The 20981-nt window shown below is 53.0% G+C and overlaps 1 protein-coding gene across 1 annotated transcript in view; it reads right to left on the bottom strand.

Moving 5' to 3' along the window:
• Positions 1 to 20981, bottom strand: part of MGAT5B (alpha-1,6-mannosylglycoprotein 6-beta-N-acetylglucosaminyltransferase B) — a 67688-nt gene that overhangs the window by 8271 nt on the left and 38436 nt on the right. The window contains exons 6-14 of the mRNA XM_066200589.1: positions 19487 to 19657; positions 18530 to 18694; positions 17205 to 17374; positions 7983 to 8114; positions 7034 to 7167; positions 5381 to 5511; positions 2981 to 3136; positions 1898 to 2044; positions 279 to 395 (exon numbers count right to left, since the gene is read on the bottom strand). Of these exons, the coding sequence (XP_066056686.1) occupies positions 279 to 395; positions 1898 to 2044; positions 2981 to 3136; positions 5381 to 5511; positions 7034 to 7167; positions 7983 to 8114; positions 17205 to 17374; positions 18530 to 18694; positions 19487 to 19657 (1323 nt within the window). The remainder of the gene's footprint in view (positions 1 to 278; positions 396 to 1897; positions 2045 to 2980; positions 3137 to 5380; positions 5512 to 7033; positions 7168 to 7982; positions 8115 to 17204; positions 17375 to 18529; positions 18695 to 19486; positions 19658 to 20981) is intronic.

The raw sequence follows: 20981 nt of genomic DNA, 5'->3' as shown, positions 1-20981 counted from the left end.
AACCTGACCTCAGCCTCCCCTTGCTCCAGGCCTACCCACAGGATTCCCAAGGGATCCCTCAAAGGCACAGCTCTGCCCTGGGGGAACACCTACAATGCTCAGTGCCAAAGCAAGGTGGGAGCACGTGTGCCCCTGGGGCCGCAGGAAAGGATGAAAAAATCCAAAGGAGAAAGGAAAAGAAACTAATGTCTGAAAAGGACAGCCAGGCTCCAACATCTGCTGCTGCTTGTCCAAACCCAGCAGCCGGGAGGTCACCCCAAAACTGCTCCAAGCCATACCTGTGTCCTCATGATGGTTTTGATGGCAGCTTCGAACTCTTCGGAGTTGTTGTAGTCAACAGTCCACACGTGGGGCTTCCCAATGAAGTCTTCAGCATATGGGTGTTGGGAGGACACCTGAAACACAGCGGTGCCAGCTGGATTTTGCGATCCCTGCTGGAATGGCTGCTGCTTTCCTGCTCACAGCTGGACGGCAGAGAGGAGCAGCAGCCTCACAGACACAGTGGGGTTTAACCCACTGCAACAGGGAGTGCTGGAAGAAGGTTTCCTCTGAATCCAGCTGCTCCCCAGCCTCAGGATGATGTGCTATAATTCCCACTGGGCTGGGATGCCCCATTCCCAACAACACTGAATTCCTTTTGCAGCTTGGAATATCTCCATCTCTGTAACACAGGAACAATTTAACCTTGACCTGAGCCGTTCTGTGGGTCTGGATGGTAAAACCACACCAAAGCAGGGAAGGTGTGTGAAGGCACCACATCTGCCAGGTTTGCCAGCTCTAGAAACAAGGCAGGGAGAAAACTGACTGCCACTGAAGGCTGGGAGAGTCTGGCACTGGGAGAGAGCAGTGCTGGAAGCTGCACCACCCTGATGCCACAGGCAGCCCACACCCTGATACTCCACAGGTACTGACATCCTTGCTTTTCCCTGGGCTGCCCACCCGGGTGATTTTTGAGGATCAAAACTCAAAAATCTTTGCTCTGCCTCTTTTGTCTCAGCCCTGAGGTGCCTTTTCAGCCCTGATCTCCTCTGGGAAGGGATGAGAGAGGTTGCCGAGCAGAGGAGGTGTTTTGGGGGCACCACAAAAACTCACAGAGGGGCCTGAACCAGCTGGAGAAGAAGAGCTGTACGGTTTATCCTCCTCACTGCTGTCCTTCCTCATTTCTTTCCCGGCAGATTGATCACCTCTTTTCCCTCCGGCACATAAACACCCTGAGGCATTTCACAGCCCTCGCCCCGGGCTGCCACCCCGGCTCCAGGCTGAGGTACAGCCCCAGCCTCACCCGAATGGGTTTTAACCCCTAATTCCGGAGGTGCATGGGTGCTAACACGTCATTTGGGGGGTGCACGGGTGTTAACACCTAATTCAGGGGGTGCATGGGGCAGTCAGGGGGGGCAGGACAGCGCAGTCCGGCTGCACAGCCCTCCCCAGCTCGCTCCCTGCTCGGCCAGGGAGCCTTGCACTGCATTATCCACTTTATTAATAATAAAAGAGGCAATTTTCTCAAGCCTTTAAGTTTTAAAGAGTTCCTGCTCTACTTAGATTGAATTCCCAGCGATGGGCAAGCCTGGGGAGGGATTTCATAGCCCTGCCACACTGTGCAGGTCCCGGTGTCCCTCTGGGGGGACAAAGGGATGGGCAGCATCGCCCTGGGTTGGGAGCAGGGTGGGGATCTGGGTGGGGAAGGAGCTGGGGGTCTGCAGACAGCTCCTGCACAACCTTCCCCTTGGAAACCCCAAACCTCCAGCACCCAAGGCCAATCCCCCAACGGGGGACCCCATCTGCAGACATCCACGGAGGAAATCGTGATTAATAAAAAAGCAACTTCGGCGTAGCAGCTGCTCCTCCCCAGGCTGCCCCAAAAAGGCTCCAAGCAGCCCCCACAGCACACTTTTACCTCTCTGGACGTGGGCTTGCCGCGGAAGAACTCGTGGTTGAGGGAGCTGTGGGGAGGGTTGAAGCGGGCCTGCAGGAACACGCAGCCGTTGGCGATGGCCTCCAGCGGGGCCGGGCCCTCGTAGGGGAACCCAAAGCCAATGAAGAGCTGCAAGGCAGAAACACAGAGCTGCTGAGGGATTTTTCCCCCGCAGGGAAACTGTCGCTCGAGGACACGAACGAACCACGCTCACCCGTCAGGATGTGAGATGAGAAAGAAGGAAGTTTATTATGATTTGGGGTTTTTATAGGGTTTGGAATCTGCTCAGGGGTTGGGGGCCAAGAGTGACATCTCTCTGACCCTCGCGGACAACTTAGAAGTCCATCAATTTGTCCTTCCCCTTGGAAGGAATGTGTTGCTTACAAAAACATCAGTCTTTGTTTTTGTCACAAGCCTGAGAAAGCTCCAGTAGAAATGAAAACAATCAGAAGGCTGAAAAATCAGGGCAACAGGAAACCTCCCAGATGAACCCACCGGCATCCCCTCTCTGCTGCTCTGCTCCTGCACGCCGAGCCTCTAACGGGGTTCAACAAACTGGGCTCAAAATTCCCCTTTTTCCATCAAGCACAGCCCACTTTGCTCAGCCGTGGAGTGTCCAGGGGCTGCAAGCCCCTCCATGGCGCTCACAACCCTCACTCTGGCCCTGCACGGAGCAACATTGCTTTGCCAAAGCTGTTCGGGCTGGTAAATCTGGAATATTTCCCCCAGGCACCAGCTGAAGGCGACAGGGATGCGTCCACACCCACACACTCCAAGAATCTCCAAGTTTATTTTTATCACAGCTATAAGGTGAAAAAAAAAACCCAAAAAAAAAGCCAAACCCCACCCCACTCAGCAATAAGTGAGTTAATGAGGAAACTTTGCCTTCTGCCTGTGGACAGTGTGCAAGGAGAAACTCATCAGACACATCTTGATCTGAAATGTGCTCTGCTCCGTTCCTGCCTAATTATCCCGGCTGAGAGGCTCGTGGTTAATTATCCCAGCTGGGAGTGCCTGCAAGCCTGGGAGGAGCAGGGGACGGGGTCCTGGGGTGCCCTCACCCACCTTTGCCTTCCTCAGCAGCTGCTGGAACTCGTGCTGGGGCAGCAGCCCGTGGTTCTTCACGAAGGCCGGCACCTCGGGCGGCCTCTGTGTCTCGTAATAAACCGTGCCGTGGATCTCCATGTACTTGTTGAGGATGGCCAGGAACTTCTCCTTGCCCTGGGGAGGAAGGCAGACGTGAACTACACCAAAGGATGGGGTCTGATCTCCCCCCCACATGGTTTTGGGGGGGTTAACTCTCAAACTGCTGTCCCGGAGCACCTGCCATGCTTCAGGCAGACCCACAGCAGTGCAAAATCCCCACCCGCCCCTCCTCATTCCTTGGAAACACATCCTGGACTGCCCCAGGCTCCTGGAGAGCCCGAATGGCTGCGGGATCCATCACTCTGATCATCAAGTTCCTGCCTTCCCTGTCCCCTCCAACGGCAACTTCCACTCTGGATCTGCTGAATTAAAGGCTTCAGAGAGTTCAGAAGGAAGTCTGCAAAGACCAGAGCTTCCTAATTGCCTCTTATTCCAAGTAACAAGTTCCTAGGATTTTCTTATTCAGAATTAATCCTGTTTCACTACCTGGAGAATGAAGGAGGTCATCAATTTTCTTCTCTTGGAGGCTTCCCTCCTTTTGTTCCAAAGCAGCCTTTCATTTTAAGAATTTCTCTACTGCAGAATGGTTTTTTTTTTTCGCTTGAAAAAACCCACAAAGGGCCCATCCTTTGGATGCTGGATTTTCCAGTGCTGCAACAGCCCCAAAAGAGCAAAGACCAGGGGGAATAAGGAGTTATAAATGGGGAATTTGAGAAAACTCTCTATGTTGCCTTAAAGCCTCCTCAAATGCTGTATTTCTGCCCTCGGCCATGGATCCCTGGAATTCTCCAAGGCTTTCCTAGCTTATTAAAACTTCAGCTCCTTTTGTGAGCCAGAGGCAAGAAGTTCAGAGGGGTAGGAGATGAGAAATAAAAGGAAGGGAGGTTTAATGAAATGTTTCTAAATGTCAAAAACATTCTGCTCTGGAGAGGGTGTTTGGTCCGAGGCTGATAAATAAGCACCTGGCTCCAGAAGATGGAGGTGGTCCTTGCCTTTCTAGACCTCAAAATCACTCAAAATAAGGAAAAAAAAAAAAAACAACAACTTTATTCCCTTTTTTATGTACCATGGAGTGGTACAAGATGGGACGCAAAGGCCAGGCAGCCTGGCCTCAAGGAGCCAGCAAGGCCCAGCCCCAGCCTCTTCACCCAGGAATAAATGACCTCAAATTTGCAGTTTGGGGAAAACTGATGTTGTTTGTGAGTTCTGACTCATAGCAGCAAATGCCTGTAGCACCCGGGGTGGAGGGAAATGTCCATTCCGGGGTTTGAACTCTCTTTAGTGCCTTCCCAAATTACCTTAACTAAGCTCCGAGGAAACTTCTGGATAAGAAAGGGCAGGGGAATGGTAGAAAAATAAGACAAGATGTTGCAGTTCTCCTAAAAGGAGATATAGGAGCTTTCAGCAGGGCTTTTAGGGAGCCCCCGAGCCAGGCAGAGGCAGGGAGGATTTGCTCTCAGACCTGGGCAGTGATGGAAAACCCACAAACACCAGTAAAGAGGAGATGTCCTGGCTGGATCCTGGCTCACCACAAGCATCCCTGCTAATTAGCAGCTGCTAATCAGGAAAGCCGGGAAGGGGAGGAGGCACAGCCCCCACTGCATCAACCCACATCAATCCCAGCAGCTCCAGAGGACCAAGCCCACATCAAGGCAAAGTCGACTCTGACAAAAACATTTTCTCTTCCCGAGAAGAGGCGCAGGGGAAAGCCCAGCAGCAGCTGGTGTGGTACAGTACCTGCAACTGGAGCAGCCCCAGGCGGTGCACAGAGGGAAAAATAGAAATAAATCAACAGACAATGAGAATTAGCTCCTTTTTACAGCCCTGGAAGGAAAAGCAGCTTGCTAGCTCTGGATCAGATGGGGGGAGCACGCACATCTGGGGATGTTTTGGGGGCTGGAGGGGCTGTCCCCATGCAGTGACCCACCCCTCTCCCCGAGGTGTTCCAGGCTTGGGGAGCACGACCCCTTTTCACAGACTGCTTGAAAGCAGACACAAACTATCCCCATCATAATGCAGCAATCACTGCAATTAATTAGTGGCAATCATTATAATTAATTACATAAAATCATCAATACGAAATCCTCAGCCTCAGAGCCTGCTGGGAGGAAGCATCCCCCAGAGCAAGGAGCGTCCCACCAGCCTCTCCCTGTTTGTGGGAGGCTCTGGATGTGCCACGTCCCTCCCCCAGGCCCGGGACAAGGATGATCCTCCACAAACACACCCAGATCTGCATCTCCACAGCTCGGGGTGAGAGCCAGAGGCTGTCTATGCCCCCCCTGCTGCCTGGCTTGTCCCCAGCAGCCCCAGGACACTCACCTTCCAGATGCTGGCCTCCTTGCCATACACCACGGCCATGCTGCTCACTTTGTTGGCCTTGATGAGCTGCCTCTCGGTCTGGTTGAGCTCCTCCGACACGAAGCCCATGAAGGAGTTGTCAGGTGTGTGAGCTGTGGGCACCAAGGGAAGGAGACACGTGGCTGGAGGGATGTTTTTTGGGATGTCACCAAGGTTGGGGATACAGCCTAAGATGAGCCCGGCTCCAGAGCCTTGCTGGAGCGTGGAGGAAAATGGAGCTTGAATCCCTATCCAAGCAGCTGATGGAATGCAGGGCTCAGGACCCACCTGAGCAGCTCTTCACACAGTGAGGCGTTTTTAAGGCTGCCAGAGGGGCTTTATCCAGCCAGGAAAAAGCAATGCTTGAGTCACCCAGCAGCCAGTGGGACACTGGGCTCCTTTCAGACATGGACTTCTCCCATCCATGGCACAGGCAAATCCCAATCACTGAGCTGCTCTCACCTTCAGAATGCCAGCTGAAAGCAAACCAGGCTCTGCAACCAGCACCACCCCAGCTGGAAGCTGCTGACTGTGCCCTGGCTGTGCTGGACCAGTGGAAGGAGCCTGCTCTCTCTCCCTGGATCATTCTGTAGCCCAAGAGGTGGCCCAGCAGGAGCTCCTTGCCGGCAGGGGGAAGCAGGAGCGGAGCCGGGGAGGACAACACTGCCCAAGCATCACCTCATGGAGGATCTCAGAACCCCAGAACCACCCTGGCAAGCCCCCACTGATGCCTTTTGTTTTTAGCTTTTATGTTTTTCAGACCTTGTACTGCATTAGTGTATAACTCTGAACTCCATATGGAGTGTTAGTAAGTTCTCTTCACATTTTGGTCAGACAAAACAATCCTTCCAGGCCTGAGAACCAGGGTCACCATCACTGCCTCGGGCCCCCAAAAGTACAGACAAAAGTGAATTGGGGGGAGCAAACTGAGGGAACATGGCTTCATTACCTGAAGCTGTAATTGGAGAATTAACTCGGGATATGCAAATAGACCAATGTTACATCTGTCTGAGAAACTCATGACTGTTGTCCATCTTGGACCTCTGCAAGGCTTTGCACTGCCCAAGGTGTAACTATTGAAGGCCTTTAATAAATACCCACTTTATCCTTTTAACTCTGTCTAGCCTCTGTTCTAGTGATGCCTTGGGAAGGCGGACCTGAAACAGAGACTGGACAGAGCTGGAGAATAAAGTAGGTATTTATTGAAAGGCCTTTAGGATACACCTTGGGCAGGACAAGAGCCTGGCCAGGGCTACACCCAAGGTAGACTCAAAGTGGTTACAAAATGGACCCAAAATGGTCACAAAATGCACAAACAGTCACGAGGTCTCACACTTTGATAAGTTTTGGTCCATTTGCATATTGGGGTTTAATTTTCCAATTACAGCTCCAGGCTGTGAGGTCCCATCCTTCTTGTTCCTCCCTTCAGCCCACCCTTGTTTGTGCTTTTGGGCCTGAACGTTGTCCTTGATGTGCAGCAGGAGAAGGATTTGTTTTGTGTCCCTGCTCTGTGCAGAGCTGAGTGACACTGACTGTGAGCTCAGAGCTGCACCCCTGGGCAGCACAGAACCTGAAATACATCAAAGCTCAAACCTGAGGCATCACCAGGCAGCCGCCCCAGGCAGCACCACTTACGGAACATGGTCATGAACTGTGTGGGCTGCAGGTTCCAGTAGCCCCAGTTGGTGCGGTACCCGCGCAGCGTGGCGTACTCCTCGTGGTTGTAGGCCGGCTCTGTCCCAAACGTGTCGATGACCCGGACACGGCACCTGCGGGGCAGACACCGCCTGAGCACACCTGCTGTCCTCAGGAACCTTGTCCCCTGTCTGCGCCCCGAGCAGAGGGTGCAGCAGCATCCCGAGGAGCCCTTCCCAACACTGCTTGACAGGGCAGTTTCCCTTTGCGGGACCCTCAGCTCCCTGACAGCTGTGAGAGTGATGAGCCTCCCCCAAAGGCTTATTAAAGCCTTTCCCAATATCCTGGGAATGCTGAGGCAGGCACTACCAGCACAAGGCTGAGGAGAGAAGAGGAACAACAAGCAAGGGAAGAACAAAACAAGCTGAATGCAGGAGCAAATGCATTTATAATAAAAGCAATAACGCAGCTTGTCATTTTTCTCTCTAATAAAATTGTGTAGGATAGTGGAAGAGATGGGAAAAAATGTAATAAATAGCAGGTCTATCAGCACTAAATTAAATTGCAGATTTCCCTGCCTGGTGATGTACCAGGGGATGATGACATTCGTCTTGATGCTCAAGGAGCTAGGGACAGGGCTCCCTACAAATTCCCAAGGCTCACACTCCCTTCCATGCTGTGCCCACCCCTGGCCGCAGGAATGGAACGGAAGCACACATTGCAGGGTTTGGTCTTTCCCCAACTTTCTCTCTTTTAATGAGGTTTTATCCTAAATATGTGAGGCTCAGAATGCCTCGTGCCGAGGCAGCAGGGGACACAACAAGGCACAAGGCAGGCAAAAATCAAACGTAAAATCAAAGGGTCTGGCTCCTCGGATTGGTCATTAGCATTAGTCTTTGCTTGCTAATTAATGAAATGGAGAACAAGAGCAGGCAGTGGCTTTGCTTACCTGTATTTCTTAAAGGAGAGCCCCATGTGCTGCTTCATCTGCTGGAGGCCGTGGTAGTCGGTGTAAATCAGGTCGAAAGGCAGAGGGCTGGTCAAGGGGCAGTTCCCCCGTCCTGGAGGAACCCCTAAGTGACTGGGGAGAAGCAGGAGGGATCAGCCCCCAGCACCACCAAAGCCCTGCACTCAAACACTCCTCTCCCTGCTGGGCATTGAGCAGGAGCCATCAAACAGCTTCTCTTTGATGGAGAGGGAGGCAGATCGTTCTCCTCACCCCAGTTTTTATTTCCCAGGCCAAAGATCTGGAGAGTTCTGGTCCCTCCCCATCTTTGCACCTGCTGCAGCTGAGTTCCTGCTCTTCCCATATGGACTGTGAGGCACAGCATTCCCAGCCAGGGCTCACCAGCATCCCAGTCACCACACACCCTCTCTTGGACCTCTCTTGTTGAAGACACCAGATTTCGTTTACTTTCACTGCAGTCACACCAGTGAGACTTGTAAAGCCACATCTTTCCTCTCCTCTCTGCCTGCAAGGCTCCCAGCTGAGCCCAAAGCTCCCTGTTCCCTGCTCCACATCCCGCTCAGCACACCCTGGAATGTTTTTCTTATTCCAGTCCTTACCCACCACATCCCAGAGCACTCTCAGCTTCTCCTTGACTCTGCTGGCACTGCCTGTCCTTGGATATTGGCCATGTTTCATTCATGTTTCTCACTTTTCGTCCCATTTATGAAATAATTCCATAAAACAGGGGCAGCTGGGCCCTGGGTCTCACTCAGGGGGTTTCCAGGCAGTTCCTTACAAAGAGCCACACAGCCCCTCTTCCCTCCTCCAGTGGATAACATGCGTTATGGAAATCCAGATAAACTCCACTGACAGCAATCTCTTTATCAAGACCATCAGTTACCTCGCTGCCAGGGCGAGATGTGATTAATCCAGCACGACACAGGGCTGGTAAACCTGTGGCGTGTCTCCTTCCATTTCCAATTACCTCTGTGAACTGATGAATCCCTCTCTCCAAAGCTGTTCCACCAAGTGTACCACTGATGTCAGCCTGACAGCCCATCTGCTTGTCTGGACCATGTTTCCTCCTTCTCAGAAAAAAAAAAAACAAACCCTGTGACACCTTCCAGCTTCAGCAGGTTTCTCAAAAATCCATGTTGCTTGTACTTGCGATTTCCCAGTGCCAGTTTGCTCAGAGGCTGATTCACTCTGCGGTTTTAATGCTCTTGTATTTTGTTTTTCTTCCTAAAGATGATAATTTTCCATCTTCATAACTCCACTCACACCCAAAAAGCAACAGCATCCTCATGGGAAACCAAACTGCTGAGCTGATTTGGTCCACCCAGGCTGTCTCACTCCCACCACGCAGTTGTCCCGTTTCATTCTCAGTCCTTCCAACAAGGCTGAGGAATTCCTGTTTTATTTCACAAGTCTGAGCTCAGACACTGTGAAATCTCACCCTTAGCTCCTGCCTGCCAGGACGTCTGTCTTTGTTTTCTTCTGGGCTCTTCACTTACTCCTAACCCCTATTTGGAGATGGGAATTTATCCCAGCCCTGCCTGTAGGTATTATCTCTTCTTTAAGGAATAAAATTCTGGTCAGGTTTTAGACTTTCAGGCTTTGAATCTTCCCTTCTCTGTGACCTCTCTGACTGGTTCTCTTAATTTCTCTGCATTTTCCCCTCTGAACGTGAGAATTCCCTTTCCAGCCCTACCTGGGGTTTATCTGTTCCTCAGCTGAAGCTCAGACGGACCCAGGGCCCCAGGGTCCATCCTCTGAGGAGCACTTCCATAAGTCCTCACCCCTTGCAGCCCTTCAGCATTTCATCTATCAATCCCATTGCTGTTTCCAGAGGAAACCAATGGCTTTCCCATCCAGGGAAAGCCAAGGGACACAATTATCACAAGTATTTGCTCTCCAGTCTCTCACTAACATCAGAAAGAGCCACACAGAGCCAGAAATTAGTTGGCCACTAGAAATATGATAAAAGGCTCTTGGTTGGCTCCTGGCCACACTTCACTTTTCTTCTGAACCTGATCTGGTGGAAAATGCACCTGCTCATTGCAGGGGTTTGGACAAGAAGACCTTTAAAAGGTCCCCCTGAACTCAGACTTTTCTATGATTCTGATGTGGCTCCAAGTCCTTGAGCACCAAGATCCTTCTTCCAGCTCCATCCCAACCTGACACCGGTGAAGGGTCACCCCAAGCTCCTGACCATGACAAGGACTCCAGAAAATGTGTAAATGTGGAACAACCTCGCTGGCCAAAGCCAGGAAAAAAAAAGAGAATTTCAATTTAAGATGAAGAGCTGCTTTTGCAGCTGCTTCATTGCTCTTGTCACAAGGAATCTCAGCATCAGCTCAGGGCAGCCTGGCCGGGGATGCCGCAGGAAGAACAGGTTGCAGTTTTGTCACTTTTATGCACAATTTTACACGACAGGACTGATTGGGGAGATGGCAGGAATAGAAAGGCTCTCACCTCCCACAGCCACCTCGGTACAATAAATAGGGCACCAAGGAGGCTCAACCTCCCAGGAAGGCTGGAGAGGAATTTTTAAGCCCGGATTTTGTAGAGATGGAATTCTAAACAACACATTGGCTCACACGGTGCTGCTTTTTCCTCAGCCATCAGACAAACAGTGATTTACACCAACCTGCACTGTGGTGGAACCAATCCATAAACCTTGTATTTAACTAAAAATCCCCAAACCATTACACTGCGCTTGCAGCGCACACCATCCTCTAGCTGGTACGTGTCACACAAGCCACTGCACTACAAAATAATCTGTAATTTAAGGAAGCCCTAACCAAGCTTGACGAGGGGCTGCAGGAGGCAGCAATTATTGTAACTCATACTGAAGCCTCCAAAAAAGTTCCCACCAGTTGGCAAGAGCAGGTCTGACTCTCTCAGCTCCCATCAAGCACCGCAATCTGCCACACATCCCCTCTCCAGGTGCTCAGGACTCGCCACATCCATTTATACTCCCTGTGCCATGGCTACGTGGCTGGAATAGCTCTGAGAGCAGGAGCAGTGGCTTTGAGCAGAACATCTCTTCATTTAGCCCCCTTATCCTCCCTAAACACTTTATAACCACTGATTTTAATATTCCGCTCATGCAAATCCAGCCTGCACCTCGGAGATGGGGGTGGGGGGAGAATTTTTTTTTTTTTTATTCCTCCTTATTTAAACATTCTTTATTCAGGCTTTCATCATTTGCCAGTTAAGTCAACTAATTTTCTACTAAACCCAATTTCACTCATGGTTGGAGTGCAATTTCCCTGATTTTTCCTTGTGCCATGTACTATTAATGGCGCTTGAAATTACGCAAATAAAATTGATGAGCGCAGACGCCGCCTTCGCCGCCAGCACAGCCCAGGGACCTGCTGTGGAAATCACCCCATCCCAGGCCCTGGGGAAACCTCCCAGATCAGCCATGGGTGGTGACCAGCTCAGCACCTCTGGCTGGTGACCCAGGGGCTCAGCCCATCCCAAATCCCGGATCAGAGCCCTGGCTCCTCTCTGGGAGGAAGCAGCCGGAGCGGCCCCGATCCAAGTGGATGCCGAGCTCTTCTCTCTGCCAGCTGCCTCCACCAGCTGTGCCTACTCCAGAATAAATCTCCAGCAGCTTCTTGTCCTGCTATTTTCCTCTCAGAGGTACTTCAATCAACCAGGGGACTGTCCCCTCCCTGGGCACGGTGCAGGCGCTCTGGAGTCAGATGACTGCGGGGTTATCTTTACATCCCATTGACCTATTTTCAAATTAGCCCAACGTTTCTTTCCACGTTATCACTCCTGGTGCTGAGGAGTCCAGCACTAAATGGATCTCCTGGGCATCTCCTGGTAGCCTGGGCCAATATTCTGTATTATATTTAATTGCATCTTCTCTGCCCACATCTGCTGCCATCAGCACAGCTGAGAGCAGAGCAGGGATCCTGTCCTCGCTGTTCCCTCGTCTTCTCCATGGCTGCAAGAGCCCAGCAGGAACTGGGATGTTACCCAGGGATCAAAGGTGCCAGAGCCAGGCCTGAGCAGCTTCCAGGGATCTGTGACAACCACATCACAATCAACAAGTGCAAATCTAAGCCCACAAAATGAACATCCTGCTGCCCGGCCTCTGCTCTCAGCTCTTCCCCCTGCTGGAACAAACACTGGAAATGAGGATTTCCAAGCAATTTCAGCACCTGCAATGGTTTCACTTTTGCAAGGTGCACCTGGACTGTTTCTCTGGTCCTTCGTTGATCTTCTGTGACACAGCCCTGCCCATCCAGTGGGTAAGTTCAGTAATCCATTTATTTATTTCCAAGACCTGGAGATGCACAGGACGGTGCCAGAACAAACACTTCTTTCTGGTCGCAGATTCAGCAAGTCTGAAGGAACTTCCCGGGTAAGGAGAAATCAGTACTTGGATTCCTGCGGGGAGCAGCAGAAACGGAGCACTCACGTGCTGGTGGTGCCTGGGCAGACCCTGGGACAGATGAGCTGCTCTCCTGCTGTCCCAGCTGCTCCACCAGCTCCAAAAAAAAGAAGAAATGCTCCTCTGTGAGGGTGGTGAGGCCCTGGCAGAGGCTGCCCAGAGAAGCTGTGGCTGCCCCATCCATGGGTGTGTCCAAGGCTAGGTTGGATTTGAGCACCTGATGCTCCATTAAAGGCTGAAGATTCCTCCCCACTGGTGCACAGCTGATCAATCCACAGCCTTTCCATGCAGCTCCATCAGGATCACATGGAACTGGCCACTTCTGGCTGTTTCCACGAGCAGTTCCTTTCTCTCCCACACAACAGCAGGACTGGTTTTGCCAGCTGGCGAGGGGAGCGAAGCCAGAGCCTGGGCATGGCGCAGGTTTTCATGTGAACAGATGCAAGACAGAAAGATGGCTTTTATCTGCCAGGAGACAATTAGAAATGTGCTTTCTGGACATGGTGTTTCCATCTGAATGGCCCTTTTTGCAGCCTGAGCGCACCTCGGTGAGCATGGAAAGCGCAGGAAAATCGCAGCTCTCGCTGTGTGCCAGGCACTGAGAGGAGAGTGGGAGCAGTGGGAGCAGAGCCTTGTCCCACCCCAGGGCTCCGTTCACCCCACCCCAGCACAGAAAGGGTGGCTCAGCACCCAAATGACACACTGGACACAGCAGGGAGGTGGCTGCCAGCACAGGATACAGACACGTGCTTCAAATCCAGCGCTTTGCCAGGACCAGAATTAAGAGCCCAGAACTTGACACAGGAGCAATTAAGCTCCGGGAACACTTTGTAAAGCCCTGACCCCAAGAGGCATCAAATCCCATTTTCTTCGACTTTCTGTCCTGCTTTATGAGCAGTTAATTTCGAGGGGACCATTGAGAAAAGCACCTTTCAGTGCTTTGCTGAACTCCCCAGCAGCTCATGGCTCTGCAGCCCCTTCTCCCCCAGCCTCCCCCCTAGTCCCAGAAAAGCAGTTGGACATGCCAAGATGACCACTCCCATGGCTCAAGGATGAGAGTAGGAGCTGGAGCATCCAGGAGTGACCCTTGTGCTGCTTCTCCCAGGGAAAAAGGCTGAGAGGATCCTTCCTGCCTGACCCCAGGGCACGGGTGCTCCAGAGGAAAAGCCTCCGCTTATTAAAGGTTTTGTTTGGGGTTTTTTTGCGGGCACAGCCATTGCTCCAAAATGCTGCTTGTAATTTTCCAGCATCTACTCATGAGCTGCCTCATTAACAACCCAACTCAGAGCTTTCAGGCACTTCCCACTCCTCCCCTAGCAAGCAACAACACCAACACTGGCCTGGATTCTCACCTCCCTGAAAGCACTTTTGGGCTACCAACACAGCACCAGGGGTCTTCGGCAAGAATCAAGCGTTGGCATTCAAATTTCGGATGTTTCTTCCCTCCCTGCTTCAAGACAAGGCTCAAAATGCTGCTGGCTGCCCACCCAGTACAAATCTCAGAGAGAAAACAGCTCCTGGCTGGCTGCTCCAGCTCAGCAGTTCGTTTTCCTCCTGGGAAGATGCACATAGGAACACGGAATGGTTTGGGTTGGAAGGGAACAGATAACCCCGTGTTTCACCCCTTGCCTCTCCAGAGGCACCAGAAGCAGCTCACAAATTCACTGGGAGTTCAAAGGAGAACAAACACCTGCACTTAGCTCTACTACAGGAGAAAAAACAGCCCCTGGTAGGACTCAGCAGTGGAATTCACAGATCTTTAAAGTCTGTAGTGGGTAAAAGATAACCCAAATAAACTGGTGCTGTAAAACCAGGGCTGAGCTCCACGGCTGTGACCTCAGACCTCACAGGGACATTTGGACAGCACCAAGCTGATGAAGCCTGCAGATTCCCTGAGCTCCTTATCTTTGTTCCAGATTGGCATCGGTCCCTAAACCAGAGGTAGAACCATTTGACACCCCTGCCCCTCACTGCTGGGCAGGGAGAGGTGTCCAGCACACATTGTCACACTCCCAACATGTTTTCACCCCCAGCCCTCCATCACCAGCTTTTTTGACTTCTTCACTTTTCTGATCCTCAGCACTCCTGACCCAATCCAGCCCCAATCCACGCACTGCTGCATTGCAATCAATACAGATGCTAATCATGAACAGCTCTTCAGATAACCACTGGCTGAAGTGTATGCAGGCAAATCTTCCAGTGATCCCTTGCCAATGATCAATACATGCAGAAAAAGCAGCTCAGAAATTTGAAGAGACAAAAAAAAAAAAAAAAAAAAAATCAGGAGAGAGGTTAATCTGTGCTGAATAATTTATGGGCTCCAGTGAAGGCTTTGCTGGGCTGGAGCAGCTACAGCTCCCAGCCATGAAAAGAGAAAAGAGCAGGGGTTGCCAAAGAAAAATACACAAGGATGGATTCAACGTTTCACAGTGCTGGAGCAAAATACCCCCAAACCCAGCTCAACACTGCTGCCTGTCCTGATGCAAGGTCAGCAAGAGACAGCCAGGATGGGAGAGGAGAAATTCAGGCCCAGTCTACAGAGGTGCAAAGCTTTGCTGCTTCAGGACGGTGCAGGAGGGATAAGGAATCAGAGTGCCTGGGCTGTCACTTCCCCAGTGACAGGGATTTAGCTTTGCTGCATCCCTGCAGCCCAGCCCTGGCCCTTTGTGCATCCCTGGCTCTCTGCAACCCCTCCCCAAAGCTGTGGCTACAGGTAAAACCCCCTCCAAGGCTGGAAGAGCCCAAGATTAACTCTTAGCACACCTCGGGACTAATTACACATGTTCTGCTAAGCCTCCCACTGGCTCCTGGTGAGGCAAAAGCTCTCCCCAGCACTCCTCAGAGGCAGCAGCCCAGCAGCAGGGATGTTACTGAGGGATCTGCAGGCAGGACCAGGATTGCTGGCACCACCCGATCCTCCCCTGGCACTGAACCTCTGCCCCCCTCGTGCCACCCACATTTACTCATCTCTTGATGGGCTGCACGAAGGTGCCGGGGTGACCCTCCAAGCGCTGGGCTTGGTCTCCAAAGGGACAGAGGGGACGCGATTACATCCCCAGGTCCTGCCTCCACTCACCCCAGCTCATTAATATGAAAGTGAGCGCTTGATGTGGGTGTCCAGCATTTAAAACATCACCGAAGCCAGGCACAGGACACGAGCTCAGGGAGATGGGGACAGTTTCTGGGGCACAGAGAAGATGTGCAGCCCCAGCCCGGCTCGCTCGCTTCACTACAAAAGGGAAGAGACGGAGCTGCCGTTCCCAGGCATCCCAAGGGACACATCCAGACCCGTGTCAGAAGAGAAGCTCTCATCGCTGCCAAGTGACGTGGGAGCTCCCAGGCTTCTGGCAAAGGCAAAATACTACGGGCAGCAGGGCAGCTCTCGCCGGAGTCACTCGCGGAGGGAAACGGGGCTGCAAAACCACCCCCCGAGACGCCGGCAGCTCCTTCCCCTCCCTGAACAACCACCGTGAGGTTCGTCATTAAAAAACACAAACAAGAGCCACACAACAACAACAACACAACACAACCCTCCCAGCCATTAACGCCTTTCATCCTTGAGCACACGGGTATTATTTAGCACGTCATTCCCACCTCTTTGAGGAGATGCCTACCTCTTGCATTAGGGCCGGCAGTTTTTCGGTTTGGTTTTGTTTTGGTTTTGTTTGTCGGGGTTTTTTTGAGTTAATTAGTTAGGAGTTAATTGCATTCATTAATTCTGAATGCTGGAGGGGCTGGGTTGGGGGGTTTTCTTGTTTTTCTCCAGGATTGTTGGGGTTTTTTCACTCCTTTTTCCACATGGCTCATTATGTGGCCAGTGCTGGCTTAGCATCTCCCAAAGCCTGCCCAACCCCGAGGCAGCTTCAAGGCTCTTCTTGATTTATAACCCGTCTAATTTGCAATTTCCCTGGTACTCGCCCTCCGCTCGGGATGTCTCAGAGGAGGCAAGCACGCCATAGGAGGTGACAGAAGGCAGCAGTGTCAGCCCAGTAACAACAGAACGGCGTCAGCAGAGAGGAACAGGGCCCACTGTTAGCTTCTCCCTCTTTGGCCGCCTCATGTTGGTCCCTCTTGGAGACTCTCACCCCGTGTTGCCCCATGTCCCACGGCAGAAAGAGCCAATCCCTCTCTGGGAAGTGCCTCCAGCAGCAGCAAATCTCCCCACAGGTCCCCAAGTCACCTCCAGCACCTCCTGAGGAGGGACAACTTGGAGGCCAGCACCCTCTGCAAGGGATGCAGCTTCCACTAGGCAGCCACGGCAGCTGCTTGCCTTGTGGTGGAGCCGGGAGGGAGGGAAAGAAAGGGAGGGAGGGAGGGAGGGAGGAAGCACACTCACTGCTCAAACAACACCAGCAAAGCCCCGGGGCTTGAGTGCAGCCATGCATGGTGGGAAGAGCCAGCGACCTGCAGCGCATCCTGAAGCCACATGGCCACTAGCCCAGCAGAGAGCATCCCTGGGCAATGGGGTGGGAAAGGGAGCTTTGCCCTGGCCAGCTCCAGGCAGGTGTCAGGGGACACAGGTGATGCTGTGTGCTGGCAGCAGGGAACCATTCTGCTCACACCCAGCCCTGAAGCCACAGGGCAGAGCCCTGCTCCAGATATGTCCCCATCGGCTCCATGCAAAGCATCGCTTTTTACACCAGTCCCTCCCACTTTCCTGGGATATAGAAGGATGGGATCTCTCCTAGCCACGGGGCTGGTGGTACAGTACAGCACCAGCACTCTCTGAGGTGCAGGTGGGCAAAGAGCCTCCCCCAGCCTTTTCAGAGCTGGTGCTTCCACCCAAGACGTCGATGCAACCCAGCACCCACCTCTGCAGCTCCTTCAGGGAGACCGTGACCCTCAGGCTGTGTCCCAGCATGAAGAGGGCAGCCAGGATGTCAGCCCACTGCACCATCTCACCCAGGGGGCCTCCCTTCAGCACCCGCGGGCTGAAAACGTCCCCGGACTCCTCCGTCAGGAAGCCAATGTGGATCAAGATCTGCAGAGACAAGGACAGGGGTCAGCACTGGGGAAAAGGACAATTTGGGTTTTCCAGCCCAGAATGACTTGTGGTCCCTGATTCCCTCCAGCTCCTGTGCAAGCTGTAATTACTCAGGAAGCTCAGTCAGGTGTGCAGACAAATGATCTATGTCTAATTAGCAGAGACCCAGTGGTCAGAGCTTGGCAGCTCCCTTTGACGGCCACTCTGTGTCCCGGGGCCTGGCTCGTGTTCTCCATGTCTGAACCATGGGCTGGGGCTGGATTTCCCAGGACACAGGGGCCAAAGGAAAAGGCACAACAAAAACACCAACACGAGGGCCAGGAACCTCAGCTTATCCTCAGAGGAGACCTGTCAGACTCCAATGGCAGCTGGACACCATCTCCACCCACCAGGACCTGTTTCCAAAATCTACCCCACTGCTCAGCAACAGCAGTCCTGCCACATCCCAAATGCCTGCGTGTGGAGGCCCAGGGGCCTGACACCAAAGTTATTGTGCCTCAGCCACGGAGGGACGGAGGCAGACACCAGGAGAAACACCGCTCTAGATTAGGGTGAGGAAAACCTTCCTCCCACGGGCCTTTGAAGCCACATGTTAGTATCTCTCAGGTTTGGTTGTTCTGTTGGTTTGTTAAGTTTGTGTCACCCTGTTCAGCCCCTGTTCACCATCTATGCACCCCTCCTAGAATGTTCTTCCTTCCCTTGAACCCCAGTGGCTCTATTGCCACAGTACTCCACCCCTGTGATTCCATTAGTGCCCCTGGATCCTATTTACCCCTCTGCACCACTCTTCCCCATCCCTATCGGACCCTGACCCTCAGAACTGCCCAATGTGTCTCGTTTATAACCCTGTGCCCTCAGCCCGATCTCCGTTCTCATTCTTGGTCTACACTGGAGGCTGTTTCTCTGCCCTGGAATAAAGCAGCACCGGGATCTCACCTTTATGACCAGACTTTAACTGGGGGAGCGCTGCGGGCCCACAGAGAGCAGGCCACTCTCAGGGACACGCCCGTTGTGTGCACAACACCACACAACACCTCTGGAGTCCTGTCCATGGAGAGCAGACCAACCCTCCAGACCCACACGCTTCCATAAATGAATTTTCCTCCCACCCCAGCTGACCCCGGGCTCAGCTCCCCGGTCTGCTCCCCGTACGTGTTTCTGGTCCCGCTGCCGTCCCGCCAGCTTCTCCTCGAGGCGCCGCGCCGCCCGCAGCCACTGCTGGGCCAGGTGCCGGATCCTCTTCTTCATGAAGCTCAGGGACTCCTTGCCCGTGCCGATGAGCTCCAGCAGGCGAGCCAGGTCCCTCCGGAAAGCTGCCTAGGGAAGGAGCACGCTCTGCACGGTGAGTGTAGGGAAAGCGGCTGCCAGAGGAGCCCCTGGGCTGCCCCGCCGCCTGGGGGAGGTTTGTCCATCCAGCAGAGGGGATGTGAGTCCTTCCTGCTCCCCTGGAGCCGTCACAGCCCCTCCACTTCGTGCCCCAAATCCCAGAGGGATCCCACTGCACCCAGGGCTTCTCATGAGAGCCCAGATTCCTCAGCAGAGGAAAGGCATGGATGTCTTGGAGTGGGTCCAGAGGAGGCCACAAAGGTGATGGGAGGGATGAAGCATCTCGGCTGTGGAGACAGACTGAGGGAGCTGGGGGTGTCCAGCCTGGACAAGAGAAGGCTCCGGAGAGATCTTCTTGCAACCTTTCAGTACTTATAGGGGCTTATAAAAAGACAGGGGCAGACTTTTTAGCAGGGCCTGTTGCAACAGGACAAGGAACGATGGCTTTAGACTAAGAGAATTGACTCAGATTAGATGTACAGAGGAAACTTTTCATGGTGAGGGTGATAAAACACTGGCACAGCTTGCAAAGAGAGGTGGGGGATGCTCCATCCCTTGAAACATTCACAACCAGGTCGGGCAGGGCTTGGAACAGCCTGTCCTACTGCAACGTGTCCCTGTGCCCATAAAGATCCCTTCCAACCCCAACCATCCTGTGGCTCTGTGAAAACCCACCAGAGGCATCAAGGCTGACACTGAACGTTTATTTCCAGCAGCTTCCACGCTGATGCCTCCCCCCAAAAATCCCCTGGCCCAGCAGAAGCCATGCTGGGCCCACCTTACCTGTGCCCGTGGTGGCGGCGGCGGCGAGGGCACGGCCACCGTCCTGTTTCTCCAGGGCAGGGGGGGACAGAACCACTCGACCTCGCTGAGGTAGATGAGGAAGGAGCACTCGGTGCCATCCACGCCAAAAAACGCATAGCAGGGGTCAGAGGTCCAGCGGGCCCTCATCCACTGCAAGGGGCAAAGAAACACGTGGGGCTCGCAGAGGAGACGTGCCAGCCCTGCCAGCTGCCCCTGCTGTGGGAAAGTTCTGTTCTCCGTCCCCTTTTTTCTGTCTGGGAGATAAAGATGAAGGGCAGATCGTGGAGAAAGGGCTGCAAACCCAGCCCCAGTGGCACGGGGCTGATGTTCGCCCACTCGGTGCCTCCAGGGGATGCCGGGCAGAGGAAGGGCCAGGAGGGTTTGCTGAGGGCTCCCTGGGTTTCTGGCACTGGTTCCAGCCTTCCCTGGGGGCACAGCCATTAATCCCCAGGAAGTGATGAACCACAGGGATTTCTTCTGGCTGGCTTTGCTGGGGAGCTACTGATCTCACCGCCCCTGGAGCAGCAGGGCAGGGAGATAGATCTGCCAGCAGTCCCCAGGGATGATTTCACACCGAGGAGAATAACCAGGGACCAGAGCAGCGATTTATCATCCCCCCACAACGGCTCTTGCCAGCCTCTTCCTAATTCAACTACAAAAACAAATCTGCTCAGGGACAGGTTGCTGTGCCCAAGCTGTAAAGCGCAGCAATCACCAGGAGGGGAGATGGGATTACAGCCTTCCACAATTGCATTACATCCTGAATTTACTCAAATCGTGGAAGGAAAGGATGGCTAACACCCGTGGAAGTGGAAAATCCAGCCCCCCCATATAATTTTCTTATACCCTTCAACATCTTTTCAGGGAGACTCAGCCCTGGAGAAGCCTGAGCTTGAAGCAGGCTGGGAAGAGGAGGGAAAAGGGTGATGCTTTTAATTAGTTGATGTAAATATGCTCTCTGACAAAGCCATCATGCTCTGGGCCAAGTGCCAGGCTGCGTTCCGGTGTGAAGAGCAGGTTGGGTCAGGCAGGACATCAAATCTGAGATGGAGGTCCTGGCCACCTGAACAAGGTGCTGCTGCTCTGGGCAGTGCTGGGTTTATTCCCCAGGCACCAGGGAATGCTCCAGATAATCAGAGATGATGTGACAGAGCTTCCTCCTCACCGCGCTTCTGGCACTAAGCACACAAACTGCAGGCAGGGAGGGCTGCAGGCAGAGGTGGTGTCACTGCTGATTCTGCTGCAGTCTGTGGCTTCAGTGCCTTGTACCACTGCAGCTAAAGGTACATTTGGGGAGGGTATTATTGGGTGCAAACAGCCCCATTTCTGTAGCAAAGGCTGCCAGAGAAGGTTGGACACTTCCCTTGTGTTTTCTCTTCAAAGCAGAGCCCTGCTTTGCTTTCCACACTTTGGCTCTGCTCCTCCTCCTTCCATGGGCTGCACCTTTCCAATATTAACAATCACTTTCTTCTGG

This window comes from Chamaea fasciata, unplaced genomic scaffold, assembly GCF_029207755.1.
Source record: "Chamaea fasciata isolate MVZ Bird 193981 ecotype frontalis unplaced genomic scaffold, bChaFas1.0.hap1 SCAF_19, whole genome shotgun sequence".
Classification (NCBI taxonomy): Eukaryota; Metazoa; Chordata; class Aves; order Passeriformes; family Sylviidae; genus Chamaea; species Chamaea fasciata.
This window is presented reverse-complemented; position numbering and strand designations above follow the sequence as displayed.